This window comes from Neopelma chrysocephalum, unplaced genomic scaffold (assembly GCF_003984885.1).
Source record: "Neopelma chrysocephalum unplaced genomic scaffold, ASM398488v2 Primary Assembly neopelma1_25, whole genome shotgun sequence".
Taxonomy (NCBI): domain Eukaryota; kingdom Metazoa; phylum Chordata; class Aves; order Passeriformes; family Pipridae; genus Neopelma; species Neopelma chrysocephalum.
Window position 1 is genome coordinate 36,132,756 of NW_020897694.1, and position 14,515 is coordinate 36,147,270.

Genomic DNA, 14,515 nt, shown 5'->3' on the forward strand with positions numbered 1-14,515 from the left:
CAAACAAAAAACCAAGAAACTTTATGCAGTATGCTGATTTTGAAACATGCTTTGAAAAATACCAAGCTTGTGAGTAAGCACCTTTGTAATAATATGTCCTAACAGTTTGTTCCATGGAAGGGTCTTTTATAAAAGCAAATCTATTTATAAAATAAAAGGGTCTCTGTCTTGCAAGTACATATAAATTATATAAAGGGTCTGGCTTACATGTTGATGCATCAGCTTGCCTTCGGTCAGGATGATGCAGACCTCTTCTGCATCACAGGCAACAGCAAAACCATTTATAATACAGGACAGTAAAAAGTGAAAGGAAACAGAAGCAGAAGGGGAAAAGGCAAAAGACTTGCTACACAGGTTTTCTTCCCAAAACTCCCACTGCTTTTTTATTTTTACTCTATATGGGACAAGACTTTTGAGAGGAATGTGAAATTCAGAGTACCTCTTCCTCTTTTACGAGCCACTTCACCAACTTCTTGTCTGCTTTTTGACCTCCCAAGACTGAGAAGTATTTCAGGAAAAGCAATTAACCATACAGTAACTGTACTAAGGAAAGCTGCAGATGTAGGTTTAGAAAGCCTTCTACTAAAGACCACTGACAGAACATTGCAGGTTCCTCAAAAGGTACAAGTTTCTTCATGAAGAAAGACTATTTCCAGGCTAAAAGTCACATGCAAATGTCCAGTGTAGTATGTACACTTTTGACAAATATGGAGGAGAAGACAGGAGAAGTGGAAAAAGACCCTTTCCTACTGAAATTATATGCTTTTCCTCAACAAATCTGATCACTTTAGCTGGAACCTGGGTTTCAGGTAGGGCAACACCTACCTGTATTTTTTCAGAAAGTTTATAAAACACATCTGTAAAACTCACTACAAATCCCACACTTTACTTGGTAGTTCTTATTTCACTGAAACATCTACTTCCATGCATATTTTGTTGCTTGAATACTGGAAACTGGATACCTCCAAGTAAAACAAGACTGTTGTACTTCCAATTGCAAATCCATTTCTATCAACTGTACATGCACATTATGGATGAAATACAGCAAATAAAACTGGAGTATAAAAATCACCACAGAACCATTTCAAATTCTACAACAGGTAGGGACTGTCTCCCCTTTACAGAGGTCAACCTGTAACCAAGTAGGACACAAACAGGACATCGTGCACCATGAACTTGTTGAGCATTTCTTCACACACATACACACAATCAAGGATTATAAGGATCAGGTTCTGAAACAAACTATCACAAGTGCACCACTCTTCATCTTTGAAGACATGGTTCCTTATACCCCCCAGAAAGATAAAAAATCCCATTACAACTTATCTTGTGTCATGTTCATAACTAATCTAGGAACAGGAACATGTTTACAGTAAGTTAACTTAACACCAACTTCTACTAAACATACCATATCTTTCAAACTAAAGAATGCAGGCTCCTTTTCCAAATCACTATTAATTATCTACATGGTATTTCAAAAATCCTTTTAAACTTCCAAGATTCTGGGCAGAGGGGGATTAAAGCTGAACTCAAACTAAAAACTTGGGCTGAAAAACTATCTATCATTTCCATCTTTCAGGACAACATTCAAGAGGCAGTCCAAGATACCCTCTACATACAGCAAGATGATTTCTACTTACCTCCATCATATTCTAAAGGCCTTAAAGGGAAATTTTTGAGAACTACTCAAATGCCTTCCCATAAAAGGGGTGGTCACTTTGGCAGCTGCAAGGCAGAGGAACTTGGACTGATCACTTAGGAGTCTGGGACCATTAAGTTAATAAAATCCTACCAAAAAATAAAATGAAAAGGCAAAAGGCCAAAGTTGCCATTGCCTTTTTTTTTTCTGGGGGGGGCGGTGGGGGAAGAAAAAAATGAAAAAAAAGGAGAGTTAAATCTAAGTCTAAGTGACAAGGAAGCCTGAAGTACAACAACATTCAGCAGTGTTACCCTTTCAGTTTTACTTTGTTTTTAAATAAGACATCTGGTCACCACAGCCAGGATCTTTTGTTTAACATGAACTCATAAATTCATTACAAAGTGGGGAGTGAAAGCCAATGTAGTTCAAAGAAGCAATTATACGTGGTACCTGCAATTAGTTAATAAGAAATTCTAATGGCACTTTTAAAATCTGGGGAACAGCAGGTCAGATGCACACACAGAGGCACCTCTTCCTACCCATTTGCCATAGTCCTGAACCTCCCAAATGAAGCACTTACACCCCCTCTTCCAAAATCAAAGGGGTGACAAAGAAGACACAGTCCAGCCTGTGTCTCCAGCATCCTGGGCAACAGCTTTAGTCACTGTACAAGCAAATTGACCACTGCAGAAGTTTGAAGAAGAGAGAAAATTGTCCTTTCACTTCTCCTAAGTCTATTTGAAAAAAAAAAAAAGACTTGAGATTTCCATTGCACCTGAGACCAGCACAGCAGGACAGATGTGCAACAAGGCCTGACTTAAAAGTATTTCCCAATTCCAGTCCTTCCAAGAAAACAGGCAGAGGACCACCACCGTACAAGGACACAAACCAGATTGCCAAGATGCTTAGTGACTCCAAAGCTGAGGCTTCTCTCAGCCACAGGCACCTGGTACTTCCAAAGTAGGAAAGTGATGGCACCACGCAGTCGCTAAGGTCCGGCTGCTCTGCAGGGACATGGGAAAGAGCAGTTGGTGGTTACACTCACTCATATCATGCCAAAGCCATGTTTTAAATAGTCACACCCCTCTTTCTTTTTTTCAATCAGACTAGGTTATTTTTGTGAGACAAAACCACCAAATTGAGGCATTTACAGTCACAGCACAGGATCCCTCCATGCTATCGCTCCAGTATAAAGCCATGAAGTGGAAAGTATGCCTTCCATTTCATCCTTGGGAGCTTACTGCGGCTTGCTACATCTGCTCCACCACAGAAAGCTGGGGGCAGAAAGAAAAATAAGCCCAGCTGTCTGACAAAAGCTATACTTTATCCAAAAGGAGAAAGCTCTTACCAGGAAGAGGAAGAAGCTAACAGCACAGGTTGCTTCCCAGTGGTTGCAGTTTTGTAAGGAGAGTTAATCGCTGCAAGAAGCACTCTAAGCTGTTCAGGCACATGAATTGGGAGAAAAGAGCAAATCAAACAATTCAGACAATCATAAAAATAAAGTTGGGGTTTTTTTAAGGACAGTGAAATTGAACTAACAGCTTCAATAAAGCAGAATTAATCTCGGCTTTTTGAGGCAGAAAGCACTCCATACCCTGAATCCTAATTACACTTCTTCACATAGCTTCCTCTATCCCGCAACCATTTGCAAACAACTAGTCTCACAATAGCCATAGTGGGCAGCAATTAGCCACGCTAGAGGAGGTAAGCAAACTGGAAGAGCCCACCATCAGGCAGAACACAGGGAGGAAAACATGGATGTACCCATTCCCTAGCCCCTGCCATCCCTGTGCTCCAGCTGGTGGAGCAGAAAGCTGCTTTTCACACCAACCAGGATAAACTCAGCCTGACAAAAGGGCATTCCTGGGACAGCACCAAAGAGCAGGGACTGATGCCTGGCTCTGCAGCAATGCTGCTCTCCCTAGGACCAATGTCCTTGCTGCGAGAGGGGTGGGGGGGGGTTATGAAGTTGACTCCTACTGGGCCTCAACCATCTTAACATGCAGGAGCCCTAACTAGTGACCACAACCCCACTGGTGGTCCAAGGCAAGATCCATAGCTGAGATGCACTGAGATCACTGCTGCCTCCTCTTACAGCCCAGCCAGAGAGTGCCACTCATCCCAAAGGCACTGAGCATGATAGGCTAAGGTGGAGGCATTTGAGCTGCACCTCAGGATACGGCCCAGGACAGTGGGCACAAAGCTACTGTTGGCCAGTGGTGGCCCCCAGCATAAATGTTTGGGGACACCTTTCATACTACCGTGATTTGATTTCTCTAAAAGTTCCAAACTCAGATGTCAAGCAGGTAGTTACTTTCACTCAGGCCTCCCTAAAATATATGTTTTTGATGGATAAGAACACCATCTTGGCTTTACAACAGCCACACTGTCTTCATTTGCAAAATTATATCAAAAGGTTTTGATACAATACAGCACCCATTAGAAAGTATTTCTTATTATGCTTCTACCACCAGAAAAAAAGTTGCAGAACATATTTGGGTAAGTAATACAAAAAAGGATGAAGGAGGACTCCTCCAACGGCTGTAGGAAGGCTGTGTTTCCTTTGTAATGATAAGGGCTCACCACACTCAAAGATAAGCACAGACAACATTAGATTTCAGCATAAAGACCTAATGCTCCAAGCATTTATTCACCCAGGGAAATACTCAACATCCAAACCCTTACAATACTTCCAAGGCAGGCTTTGCTAGATCAAACACTGCCACTAGGTAAACTGGTTTCTGCTGAGCTGGGACTTCTTTCAATCTGGCACGTAACGGTAAAAAATTACTTAATTATTATTCCTAGGTCCCAGTGCTCCAGGGAAGGTGGACATGTCCCTGGATGTGATGCTGAGTTCTTGCACTGGACCACCACCTAGAGAGGGAAAGACCATGCACCCTCTCTCCTTGCATGGTGGAAATGGCATCACTGCCCTGGGGCACTGGTTATTTCTCCTCAGCCCTGCTTCCCTGTGGGCTGCTCCCCCAGGCGGGAATGCTGCCATGGCAGAGCACTCACAGCTGCTTATCTCAGTCCTCTGCCATCAGTCCAGGTCACGCCAAGCCTATTTTTATAGCCCTGAAGGCCGCTGAGCCAAATGCTTTGATTCTCACATTACAAGTGAAAATACCTGAAACTGTTTTCCACCTGAAAATGGACAAGAAGATGGGATATACAAGCTGCTGCTGCAGCTCTGTAAATTATTCAAACACAGGGCACTAATTGGGGCAATATAAAAAAGTCTTTCACTTCTTCTGGTGTGTGCTGTAAATAACACTGAACAGACCAAACTAGTGCTACCTAAACTCTGCCACCACAGACATTCTTAATTATTTTACAGAGAAGACGTTTTTTCCTATGAAGGGAGTGAGACACTGAAACACATTGCCCAGAGAAGTTGGGGATGCCCCATCTCTTGAAGTGTTGAAGGTCAGGCTGGACGGGGTTCTAAGCATCCTGGTCTAGTGGAAGGTGACCCTGCCGCATGGCAGGGGAGTTGGAACTAGATGGTCCTCCAAGGTCCCTTCCAGTCCCCATATTCTATGATTCTCCTGCCTTTTCTTGTGCCACTTGGCCTCCACAGCATGAAAATAAAAAGACACCATAGCTGTTTACTGGATTAGTCTTGCACAAGTTGGTGGTCAATCACTAAGCAGACACAATCCCACAGTCCCTCCTTTCGAACCAAAGGTACTTCCTCACCTTTAATATTAATATTTAACACAATGCTAATATTTCAACACAAGCATCTGCATTTCACCTTCCCCATCTGTGCCTTAGGATTAGGAAATACCCCAGAAAGCCAAGCAGAGGGGGCCAGAGAAGCACACAGAGATCAAGGGGGCGCAGGGGTCAGGAATCTGAGAGCCCAGTTTTGCAGGCAATAGCCTGGCCCCCTGCTCCTTTCCTTCCTTCCAGCTCTAACACTGTAACAGAGAAGCCATCCTCTTAGGAAAGAGCTTACAAATATGCACGTTCCTTAAAAAAATGTTTCAGTAAAATAAAGATACTAAAAAGGGGGAAAAAAACCTGCCCATCTGAATTCCAGTTGTGGGCAAGGCTAGATAACATTTTGACAAGAGTCCAAGCTTTCAATAAAGTATGCAGATTTCTCCCTCTCCTGTGCAAGGCTTCAGAGAGCTATTCCTTTAGAAAAGAAAACACGAATACAGACAGTGAGCATACCAATATCCTTTATTAATATCAGTATTGTGGCATCTTCCTCTCCTCAAACTGCTGCATTTGAAATAAAAGTGTTTTGTTTGGTTTGGTTTTTTTTCCATCAGCACTCAGATTGAGCATTTATCCATCCATAACTTGTTTTGGTATCCTGAACATATTTTAAGATAAAAAGACAAGCTGTTTTGAAGACTGTATTGGGACGCATCTTTTAATATGATTCTAAGAATATGCTATTTATTCTGCCTTCCCGTCCTCCAGAAGGAAAAAAAATTATTTGCGTTCTTTAGTAAAAATCCAAGTCTTCATGGTATTTTTGACCCTCTCCCTGTAATGAACAGGGGCCATCTAAATGGATTCCCTGTCTGAGTTGAAAGAATCCTCAACCACTGTGGTCCCCTTGCTTCCCTTCCCTGAAATAGACTCTATTATAAAAATTATTTACTTCAGACCTTGGGAGGTACACAGGGTTACTAAAAGCTGAGGTATTAACAATGGTTACAGGACCGCTTGAACAGGAGAGTATGAAAGAGCAGCAAAAGATATTTTGCTTTTTTAATTTCCAGGAAAAAGACACAGAGCTTACCAACAGCCAATTTTCTGTATGCATTAAAAAAATTAAAATCCAGGCAAAGGGAAAATAAGAAAGAAAGGTCTTATCACATAACTAGTCAAATCTCCATTCACAACCAGGAGGTACTCTGTAGATCAGTTTGAAAGCTATCACCCTGCAAGAATTTTATTTAAAAGAAAAAATTAAATCCTAAAATGGTACTTTATTTCAATTGTGGCATATAGCTCATGGAAGTCTATTTGTCATTCCTACCACATTTGTTTTTACTAAAGCAATAATAAGGTTCAGATTCACATACAGAAGATGCTTCTTTTTCCCAGTGTATTATCTTATATTTAGAGTTGTGAACCGTAAAGGTTTATATGAGTGGAAGAAGAAATGAATTTCCTTTCAAAATGTTCATCCTCTGCGATTTGCAAACAATGTAAGACCATATCCAGTTTGGAAAGTGCCCTGAGCTGAAAATGGAGGCTGGAAGAATAGTAGGGCAAGATATCATAACTAAATTAAAAACATTAATAAAACAGGAACAAAACATAATCTTTTACTGATCTACTTCAAGCATGAAGTTAAAGAAGCACTGTATCTCAACAAGACAAAAAGCTACTTGAAATAAGAGTTCATTTTAAAGTCTTATTTAATCTCATTTATAAAAGGGAGGATTCACAAGTGTTTAAAAGAATCCTGAGTGGGGTTTTATATGCTAAGAGTGTGCAATGTGAAGCACTGTATAAACAGCAACTGCAACGCTAGCTGCTTGGTAAGAATGAAAAACTACTCTCAGTCCAGCACTCTTGATGAAACTGTTCCCAACACCTCCCAGAACAAGCAGTTTTGCTGTCAAAATGCACAAAACTAATCTAATCAAACAGAAAAGTGTATGAAGCTTTCAACATCCCCTAATAAAAATGAAAGTAGTGGTTCACTTAAAGACTAAATCATCTTGTAGTATTTACCATAAGGCATTTGACAGTATTTTTGACTAATGGCATCTCAAGCTTATCCTTAATATGTAACCCTAGCACCAAAGATATTAGCAAGTATGAAATCCAACTAACTTTGACCTGTCAGTCATAGCTATATCACAAGCCTTTTTTGTAGGGATCACTAAAAGGCTCTCCAATTAGGCTAAGAAAACCCCCGAACAAACAGAAACTGATGAGCTAAATAATTTTTTTAAAATCTATAACTTAAAAATAGTTTTTAAATTAGTTATTAGTTAAAAAATAATTCATGTTTTGTAAAGTATTTCTAAAACATTATCATTTTCCTTCCTAACAGAGCTGTCAAGCAGAGATCAAGGTGAAGTGGCAAGCTAAACATTTACCAGCAAAAGAATCTCTCTTGGGAAGACAGAACACAAAATGTCACTGGTCAGGTAATGAAGAGTTAAATACAGCCTCCATCATTTTTTGTGCCAACTGCTTGCAAGCCCAGTGTGCATTTGGTAACTGCCCTAGGACACAAATTAAATAACAGTAGGAAATACAGCCTCTCACTTACAAACATCTGCTCAGAGGCTGACTGAAACACAGTACATGAAGAGACACAGATACAGAAGAAACACACATTTGTGCAAGAGATCTTCTCTAGTCCATCCTTCAGAAATTAAATCCACATAAAATATACCCTCCAGCTGTGCTAACCTACTCTTACCTAAAAGACAAAATGCCCTGGTAAGGAAGAAGTGGTGTCCTAGAAGAAAAAGAGGCATGCAAATATGAGAATTGGGCCATAAAACAGATGTCCCTGCATAGGTTCAGTGCAAATAGCATTTTGCAGCAACACACGCAAGGACAGCTCAGGCGTTGCACCCTTCCACCTTCTTTAAAGCAAATTACATCTCGGGTGGTCTGCTGCCCCATCTACACTCTTATGAAATCTAGACTTCTGGGGATTTTGTTCTTCTGATCCCACATGGGTCTAACACGGCCTGAGGATACACAGCCTCCTCCTCACCGTAGGAGTTATGAGATTCTCTTTTACCATGGCACCTGCTTTCATGTACAGGATCTTCACATCTTTGAAACTTCCACCTTTTCATCAAATTTAACTGCAATTGGCCAGGGCTTATGTTATTAAAGGGAAGAGAAAACAAACATGGATACTGCTCTCATTTAAGCTTCGTTTCCCCAGTGAAACAAACTTCTAACTTTTGGCTCTATTGCTTGGTAGACCATACTCTGAAATACAGCAGTGCTTTACTGCCCTTTGTATCTGCCAGTTTGGAAATGCCAGGTACTAACGAAGTGTCTCTATAGTCATGTAAAGCAAGAATCAGGAGGTAAGCTTTGCATTGAAAGCAAACAGTTACCAGCAAAGCCCAGCTGTTTCTCGGTACAGGTCTCCATTTTGTTCATTCCGAGTGAAAACTGTGAAAAAAAATTACACTATCTGTCCAACTCCAGCTAGGCTTAATGCTCCATAACTCTTGTATTTTGGTTGTAGGACTCAAATTTCTAAGCCCTTTTAAATACAAACATTTCCAAATTGTTAAGGAGACTGTCAGAATCTACAGTTCCCTTGCGAAATGTGTGAGACCGGAGCAGCTTTCTTTTGCCAGCCAAAAGAGATTTGAGCAAGCCTATGCAATGTAGATTCAGCAAGATGATTCACATAAAACTTAACCAGAGAGAAAAGCAGTTTGTTTGGTTTAAGCTTGCAAATTTCTATAGTGAAAAGCTCAGGCACGAGGCATTAACATTTGTGAAACTGAACCTCATGATTGTCCTGGACCTAAATCAAGCAGCTGTAAATAGCTATTTTTAACTCCGAAAATTAATCCACATCGTCCCTACTGTCACAGAAGAGTGGTTTGACTTCCACACAGGGGGCAGGGGAAAACACTGAGGGTAAGCGTTTAACACGATGGGAAAACTTGCATTTCATTAGCAATACATGGATAGCATGGGACCTACCAAGCCACAGTTAAGTTTTGTGCACTTTATGGACAGATAGGAGGATAAGTCCTGATTAAAAAAAAATAAAAAAATTGCAGAAAGCAGTATTATCCAATGGCAAGGGTCAAAGGTTCAGGAACAAAAGGTTTTAATAAAATAAATATCAAACGTGGTAATGCAGTTTCTTAAACACCGTAGAAAACATTGACTCTGAAAATACCTGACCATCCTTTCAAATATATAAGCCACCATTAAAAATTCTGATTTTGGTAAAGTACAAAACAGCCTCATCTGCTTTTAAGTAAGAACTACATTGTTAAACTATATTGTTCTCCAAAGCACTGTTTGTTTGAATTCAGCTGCTGATGTCTTTGAATCAAAAGTTTGGCCCGAATTCCCCCCTCTACAACGTCAGTGCAGCCTAACGCAGCGTTCTCGCCGGAATTATTCACGGATCCATACTGTTGCGAGAGTACAGCGTGATCCTTCTTCTCCGAATATATCCTTCACTACACGTACCTGGAGTGCCACATGGATACAACGTGCCTGATTTACAGCCACATAAGCCGTAATAAAATTAACGCAAAAAAAAAGTCGCAATCCACTTTTCCACAATACTGAATTAACAACCCCTTCCCCGTAATGTCATGTACCGTCCAAAAGCCAAGAGTCCTATACGTATTTATACAGCTCTCGTTATCGAAAGGGTAGGCGAGCCGCAGGTCGCGGCCGGTCCGGGGAGGAGCACGGGTGGCACAGCCGAACGCGGTGCCACCGACAGCCCCCGGTATCCCTCCACCTCCCGCCGCCGTCCCCCGGGACCCCCGCCGAGCCCCCCGATGGCGCTCCCCAGGCGACTGCTGCGGCCGCGGGCACCAGCGCGGATCCTCCTGACGCGCTCCGCGGCCGCCCTTCGTCACCGTCGGGAGAGGAGCGCGGGGAAGTAACAATAAAAGTGGCTTCAGCGCCGCTCAAGGCTACGAAAGAGCGAAGCTGCTCCCCAGGCAACTCGGGGGGAGCCGGGGCCGCCCACACTGCCCGGCCGGTGGCAGCCTGCGCACCGCCCGCGGCCGAGGACCCGCGGCGCCCCCGCCCTCTCCGCGCTATCGCCGAGCGGAGCCGAGCCCAGCCGTGCCGTGCCGAGCCGAGCCGAACAAAGAGGCCGCTCCCGGCTCCCCCAGCCCGACCCGCCGGCGGCTCCCCCGCGCGGCCGAGCTCCCGCGGGGCAGATGCGGGGGGGACCCGCCGCCCGGCCCGGCCGGGCGCCCCGCCGACCCCCGCGCCACCAGGTACCCGTGAAGCGGCCACCGCCGTCTCCGTGGCCCCGACGACGCTGCAGGATGAAGTAGCCGCTGCTCTTCTGAGTGACCCACAGCTTGAGGGCGTTCTTCAGCAACACCTCCTCGGGCTTCAGCCACATCTTTCCCCGGCTCGGCGTCTCGCTCTCTGTCCCCTCCGAGCCCGCACCGCACCCCGGCCGCCCGAGTCACATCGCCCCCCGCGGGCTGCACGGCGCCGGCTCCGGCTCCCTCGGCGCGGGCCTGGCCGCCGGGGAGGAGCCGAAGGCGGAGCCCTAGAACGTGCCGCCCTTCCCGCGGAGTCGGGGGCTTAGTGTTGCAGCCGAGCAGGTCCGCGCCGCCGGGCAGATGCAGCGGGGAACTCCGGCCGAAATTGGGGGGAGCAGGAGGGAGGTCCAGGCTCTTCCTCTCGGGGGTCCCATGGCGCCCCGAGCCCCACACAGAGCACAGTGGGATTCCTGCGGCACCTCGGGGTTCTGGAGGATCCCCTGAGCTGGGTGACACCCGCTGTGCATTTTACAGAGGTTGGTGTCCGGTCCCCGCACCCCCGGAATGTGTCCCCCAGGTCCTGCACCTGCGGGCCTGTCCCACGGTCCCCGCCGCGGGAACCACCAGGACTGCGGGAAGGAAAGGGTGCCCTGACCTTGGGAAGAGGTGGGGAGGGTTGGGGGACTCTGCTTTCCTGTTTCCTTCTAGATCTCAGCCTAAAGCGTGAGCCTGCAGCTGCCTACTTTGATTTTTGAAGGCCAGTGCTTGAAGCCTCGCCCCTCAACTGAAAAGTCTGAATCTAAATTTTACAGGATTGATTTTTTATCTCATTTTAAGAAATAATCTGGCACAGCTTGCAATTAAGTTGTTAGCAGGATCGTTTGTGAACTTGCACAAGTGGTTACTGCTGCAGCACCTTATGTTGGTAATCCTCTGACACTGTATTTTACAATTTTATTTACACAGATTGCCATTAATGAGGGTGATGAGGCACTGGAACAGGTTGCCCAGAGAAGCTGAAGATGCCGCATCTCTGAAAGTGTTCAAGGCCAGGTTGGATGGACTTCTGAGCAACCTGCTCTAGTGGAAGGTGTCCCTGCCCATGGCAGGGCGGTTGGAAATAGATGATCTTTAAGGTCCCTCCAAACCCAACCGTGTCTCTGATTGAAACATGACCAATATGCTTTCTCTCAGTCACATTGGATTTCCAGTTAACATAAAATATTAAATAATTTCTTTATAATCACTGAAGTAGCAGGCTGCTAAACCTCACTCACTCATTCTTCTGGATTAAAGACCCCAGTCACTGTGGGTTAAATCACATATAAATTTCAGCAAAGATTCCTCTAAGTAGAGAATTCTGACTAGGGAAAAAGATCTGAGCTTTGCTTTACCAACCTCAGCCTATTGTTACATGAGTTGTGAACTTCTCAACTCTTTGAAAGGGACCAATGCTGCAGTGTGCTACTTAGCAAAGCCAGCAGTAATTCCCAATAATTAACTGGGAATTGGAAGATGCCCATGTGGACTGGTTTCCATGTGCCCGTCAAAATTCTGTACTCAGCTGCAGTCTGCTAAACACTGTGTGATCCGTGTTCTTTACAATTTCTATGTGCAGCAATGATTTCATTTCCATACATAGAATTGCAAGCAAGCACTTTGAACATACTACTTGTCTGATATAAAAATAAAAGCTGTTAAAAGGAGAAGAGAGACATACATATAATAACATATTAAAAATTAATGAGTGTAAGGAGAAGTTGCTTTAAATGCTCTTGCAGGATAAGAATAGCTCAGAGGTTTTCCCTGCCCCCCAAAACTATCCTGAAGATATGTAAGTCTTGAAAGTTTAAATGCTTGGTGAAGTGTGATGGTGAATATTTATTCACTGTGCAGATATTTGAATATTCATTTCTGTTATTGTTTTGGGAGTGTTTTTTACATTCAACTTTGGGGTTTAGGTAGGCTGATCTGAGACATAACTGAGAAGAGGACCAAGCAAGTTGTTGACCTTTGATGTGCTTTTGAGCTTGAGAATTAGCAAAAGAGTAAAGCAGTTCGTTTCATGATCCAGTGTCATGCACATCTGCCTCTGGTAATTACATCCTGAGACAGGCTTCTGTTGAACCTCACCAACACCTTCAGAGTCTCCACATCCAAGTTATCCCAACAACCATTCAATCAAAATGGGATTCTTCAAGCTTTTTGAGCAGCTTTTCCAACACATGGAACCGGTGGAAGGTAATTAACAAAGAACCTCTAAGAAATGGCTTCAGAGGGACAAGAGGGGAATGGATGAGATGAGATGAGGGAAGACTCATCCAGGATGACAGAGTAAAACAAAACACTTTCTAATATATATTGTAATAAAAACATCTACTGAAAGCAGGAGCATCCTTCTTTCTCAATGTGGCATTGCATGCGGTATTCTCTGACATCCTGAGGCACAGCTTCTGCCTGAAGACTAGATAGTCTTTGGCAACAGTAACAAAAGGTTTAGGGTCATGGAGAAAGTCCTACAATGACATAGGACTGGCTATTTTCACAGCAGGTATTTGAACAGGATTTCGATGACATGAGAATCTTTTGAAATCTCCTGTGAGGCAATAGTTTTAAAATGCTTGTGTCTGGAGAGGTAAATAAAACCAGGGAGGATGAGAATCTAGTAGATTATTAGATGAAAAACAGAGTGCTGTGAGAAGTTACACACCTTTTTATTTATTCTCTGATGTAGTCCGGAAAAGATGGGACCATCTTACTCAATCGCTTGAAGGTGCTTAAGGTTAGTAGGCCAGAGAAAAATAGCTTTAAAAAATAGCTGAAAAATAATGTTTCTGGCCTTATGCCACCCTTAGCATGTACTCTGAAATGACTGTGTTTGTGTTATTTATGATGCTATATATCTTTTCTGAATTTCAGTACCAATAGCACATGGCAGGGAGTTTGTCGTTCAGCCTACATTAGAGCATCAGTCATACCCAGAACAAATAGCAGAGATCGTGAGCATCCATGAAATAGAGTACAGACGGCACAGGGAACAATCACAAGGAAAACTTTGCTTTCCCTTATTGCCTTTGTCACTGACTGCCTTCCCAGCCCTAGTCAGGCCCTTCAACTTCACAGAACTTCATCTTTTTCATCCATCAAACTGATATATAATTCTTATTCTGGATGTCACTGAGGTGCTCAGGGAAGGTGGATTCCTCCTGTGCATAAAATGAATAATGCTTCCGTTGACAGGAAAGAGGCAGCCATGGTGCTGTGGGCCTCCTGCCTGGCTGGCCCTCTGCAGAGGGTCAGCCTTCATCAGAGGGGAGCTGGCAATACTTGAACAAACTTAGAGGAGTGAGAGCGTGCTCTAGGATAGGCTCCAGGACTTGAAGGTGCATAGTTGAAGCTGATGCACATATCAGCTACCACAAAAAGAGGTTGTCCATGCTCCCTTCCTGCCCCTGTCAGACCTTCTGTAGTGGATTGCATTAACTAAACTAGTTGAAAACTGACTTTTATTTATTTGTTTTGGCTAGGTTAGTTCTTTAGAAATGTGAAAATGTATTTCCTGGACTGAGGGAAAAAAACAGGCTGGTTTTTCAGGCAGGAGACTGTAGGGAGATTCATTTGCATTTATCATGAAATGAGAGCCTAAAGATGGAGATTAATTTATTTATACTTTTTTAAAAAATGAGCTCGAATTTGGCTAGCATTCTGTAGGTGCACAGTCCAATCATCTCCATGTTTCAAGTTTTGATTCTTTACCTTGTGTCTTTATGTGTCTGAAAAAGCCCTAATCAGTGAGCTGATTCAATTCCTGAGACAGTTGCTCTCAGATGATCTTGAGTTTGGACTTACTGGATGCTGCAGTGAGTGCAGTGTAGGGTGGTAGGGAAATAATCCAGTGAATATAATGTTGGAAATTCAAACTGCTAGCTAATAC

The 14,515-nt window shown here is 43.6% G+C and overlaps 1 protein-coding gene across 4 annotated transcripts in view; it reads right to left on the reverse strand.

Annotated features, from left to right (window-relative positions):
* TBC1D8 (TBC1 domain family member 8) overlaps positions 1-10,769 on the reverse strand; it is a 50,837-nt gene extending 40,068 nt beyond the window's left edge. Inside the window, exon 1 of one of the 4 annotated variants that reach the window (XM_027674919.1) lies at positions 10,589-10,761. In XM_027674919.1, coding sequence (XP_027530720.1) covers positions 10,589-10,715 — 127 coding nt within the window. In that variant the 5' untranslated portion in view covers positions 10,716-10,761. Of the gene's footprint in view, positions 1-8,051; positions 8,125-10,588 lie in introns of those variants that run through there. The other 3 variants (XM_027674920.1, XM_027674921.1, XM_027674922.1) reach the window with 3 other exon arrangements.
* Between the last annotated feature and the right edge of the window lie 3,746 nt (positions 10,770-14,515).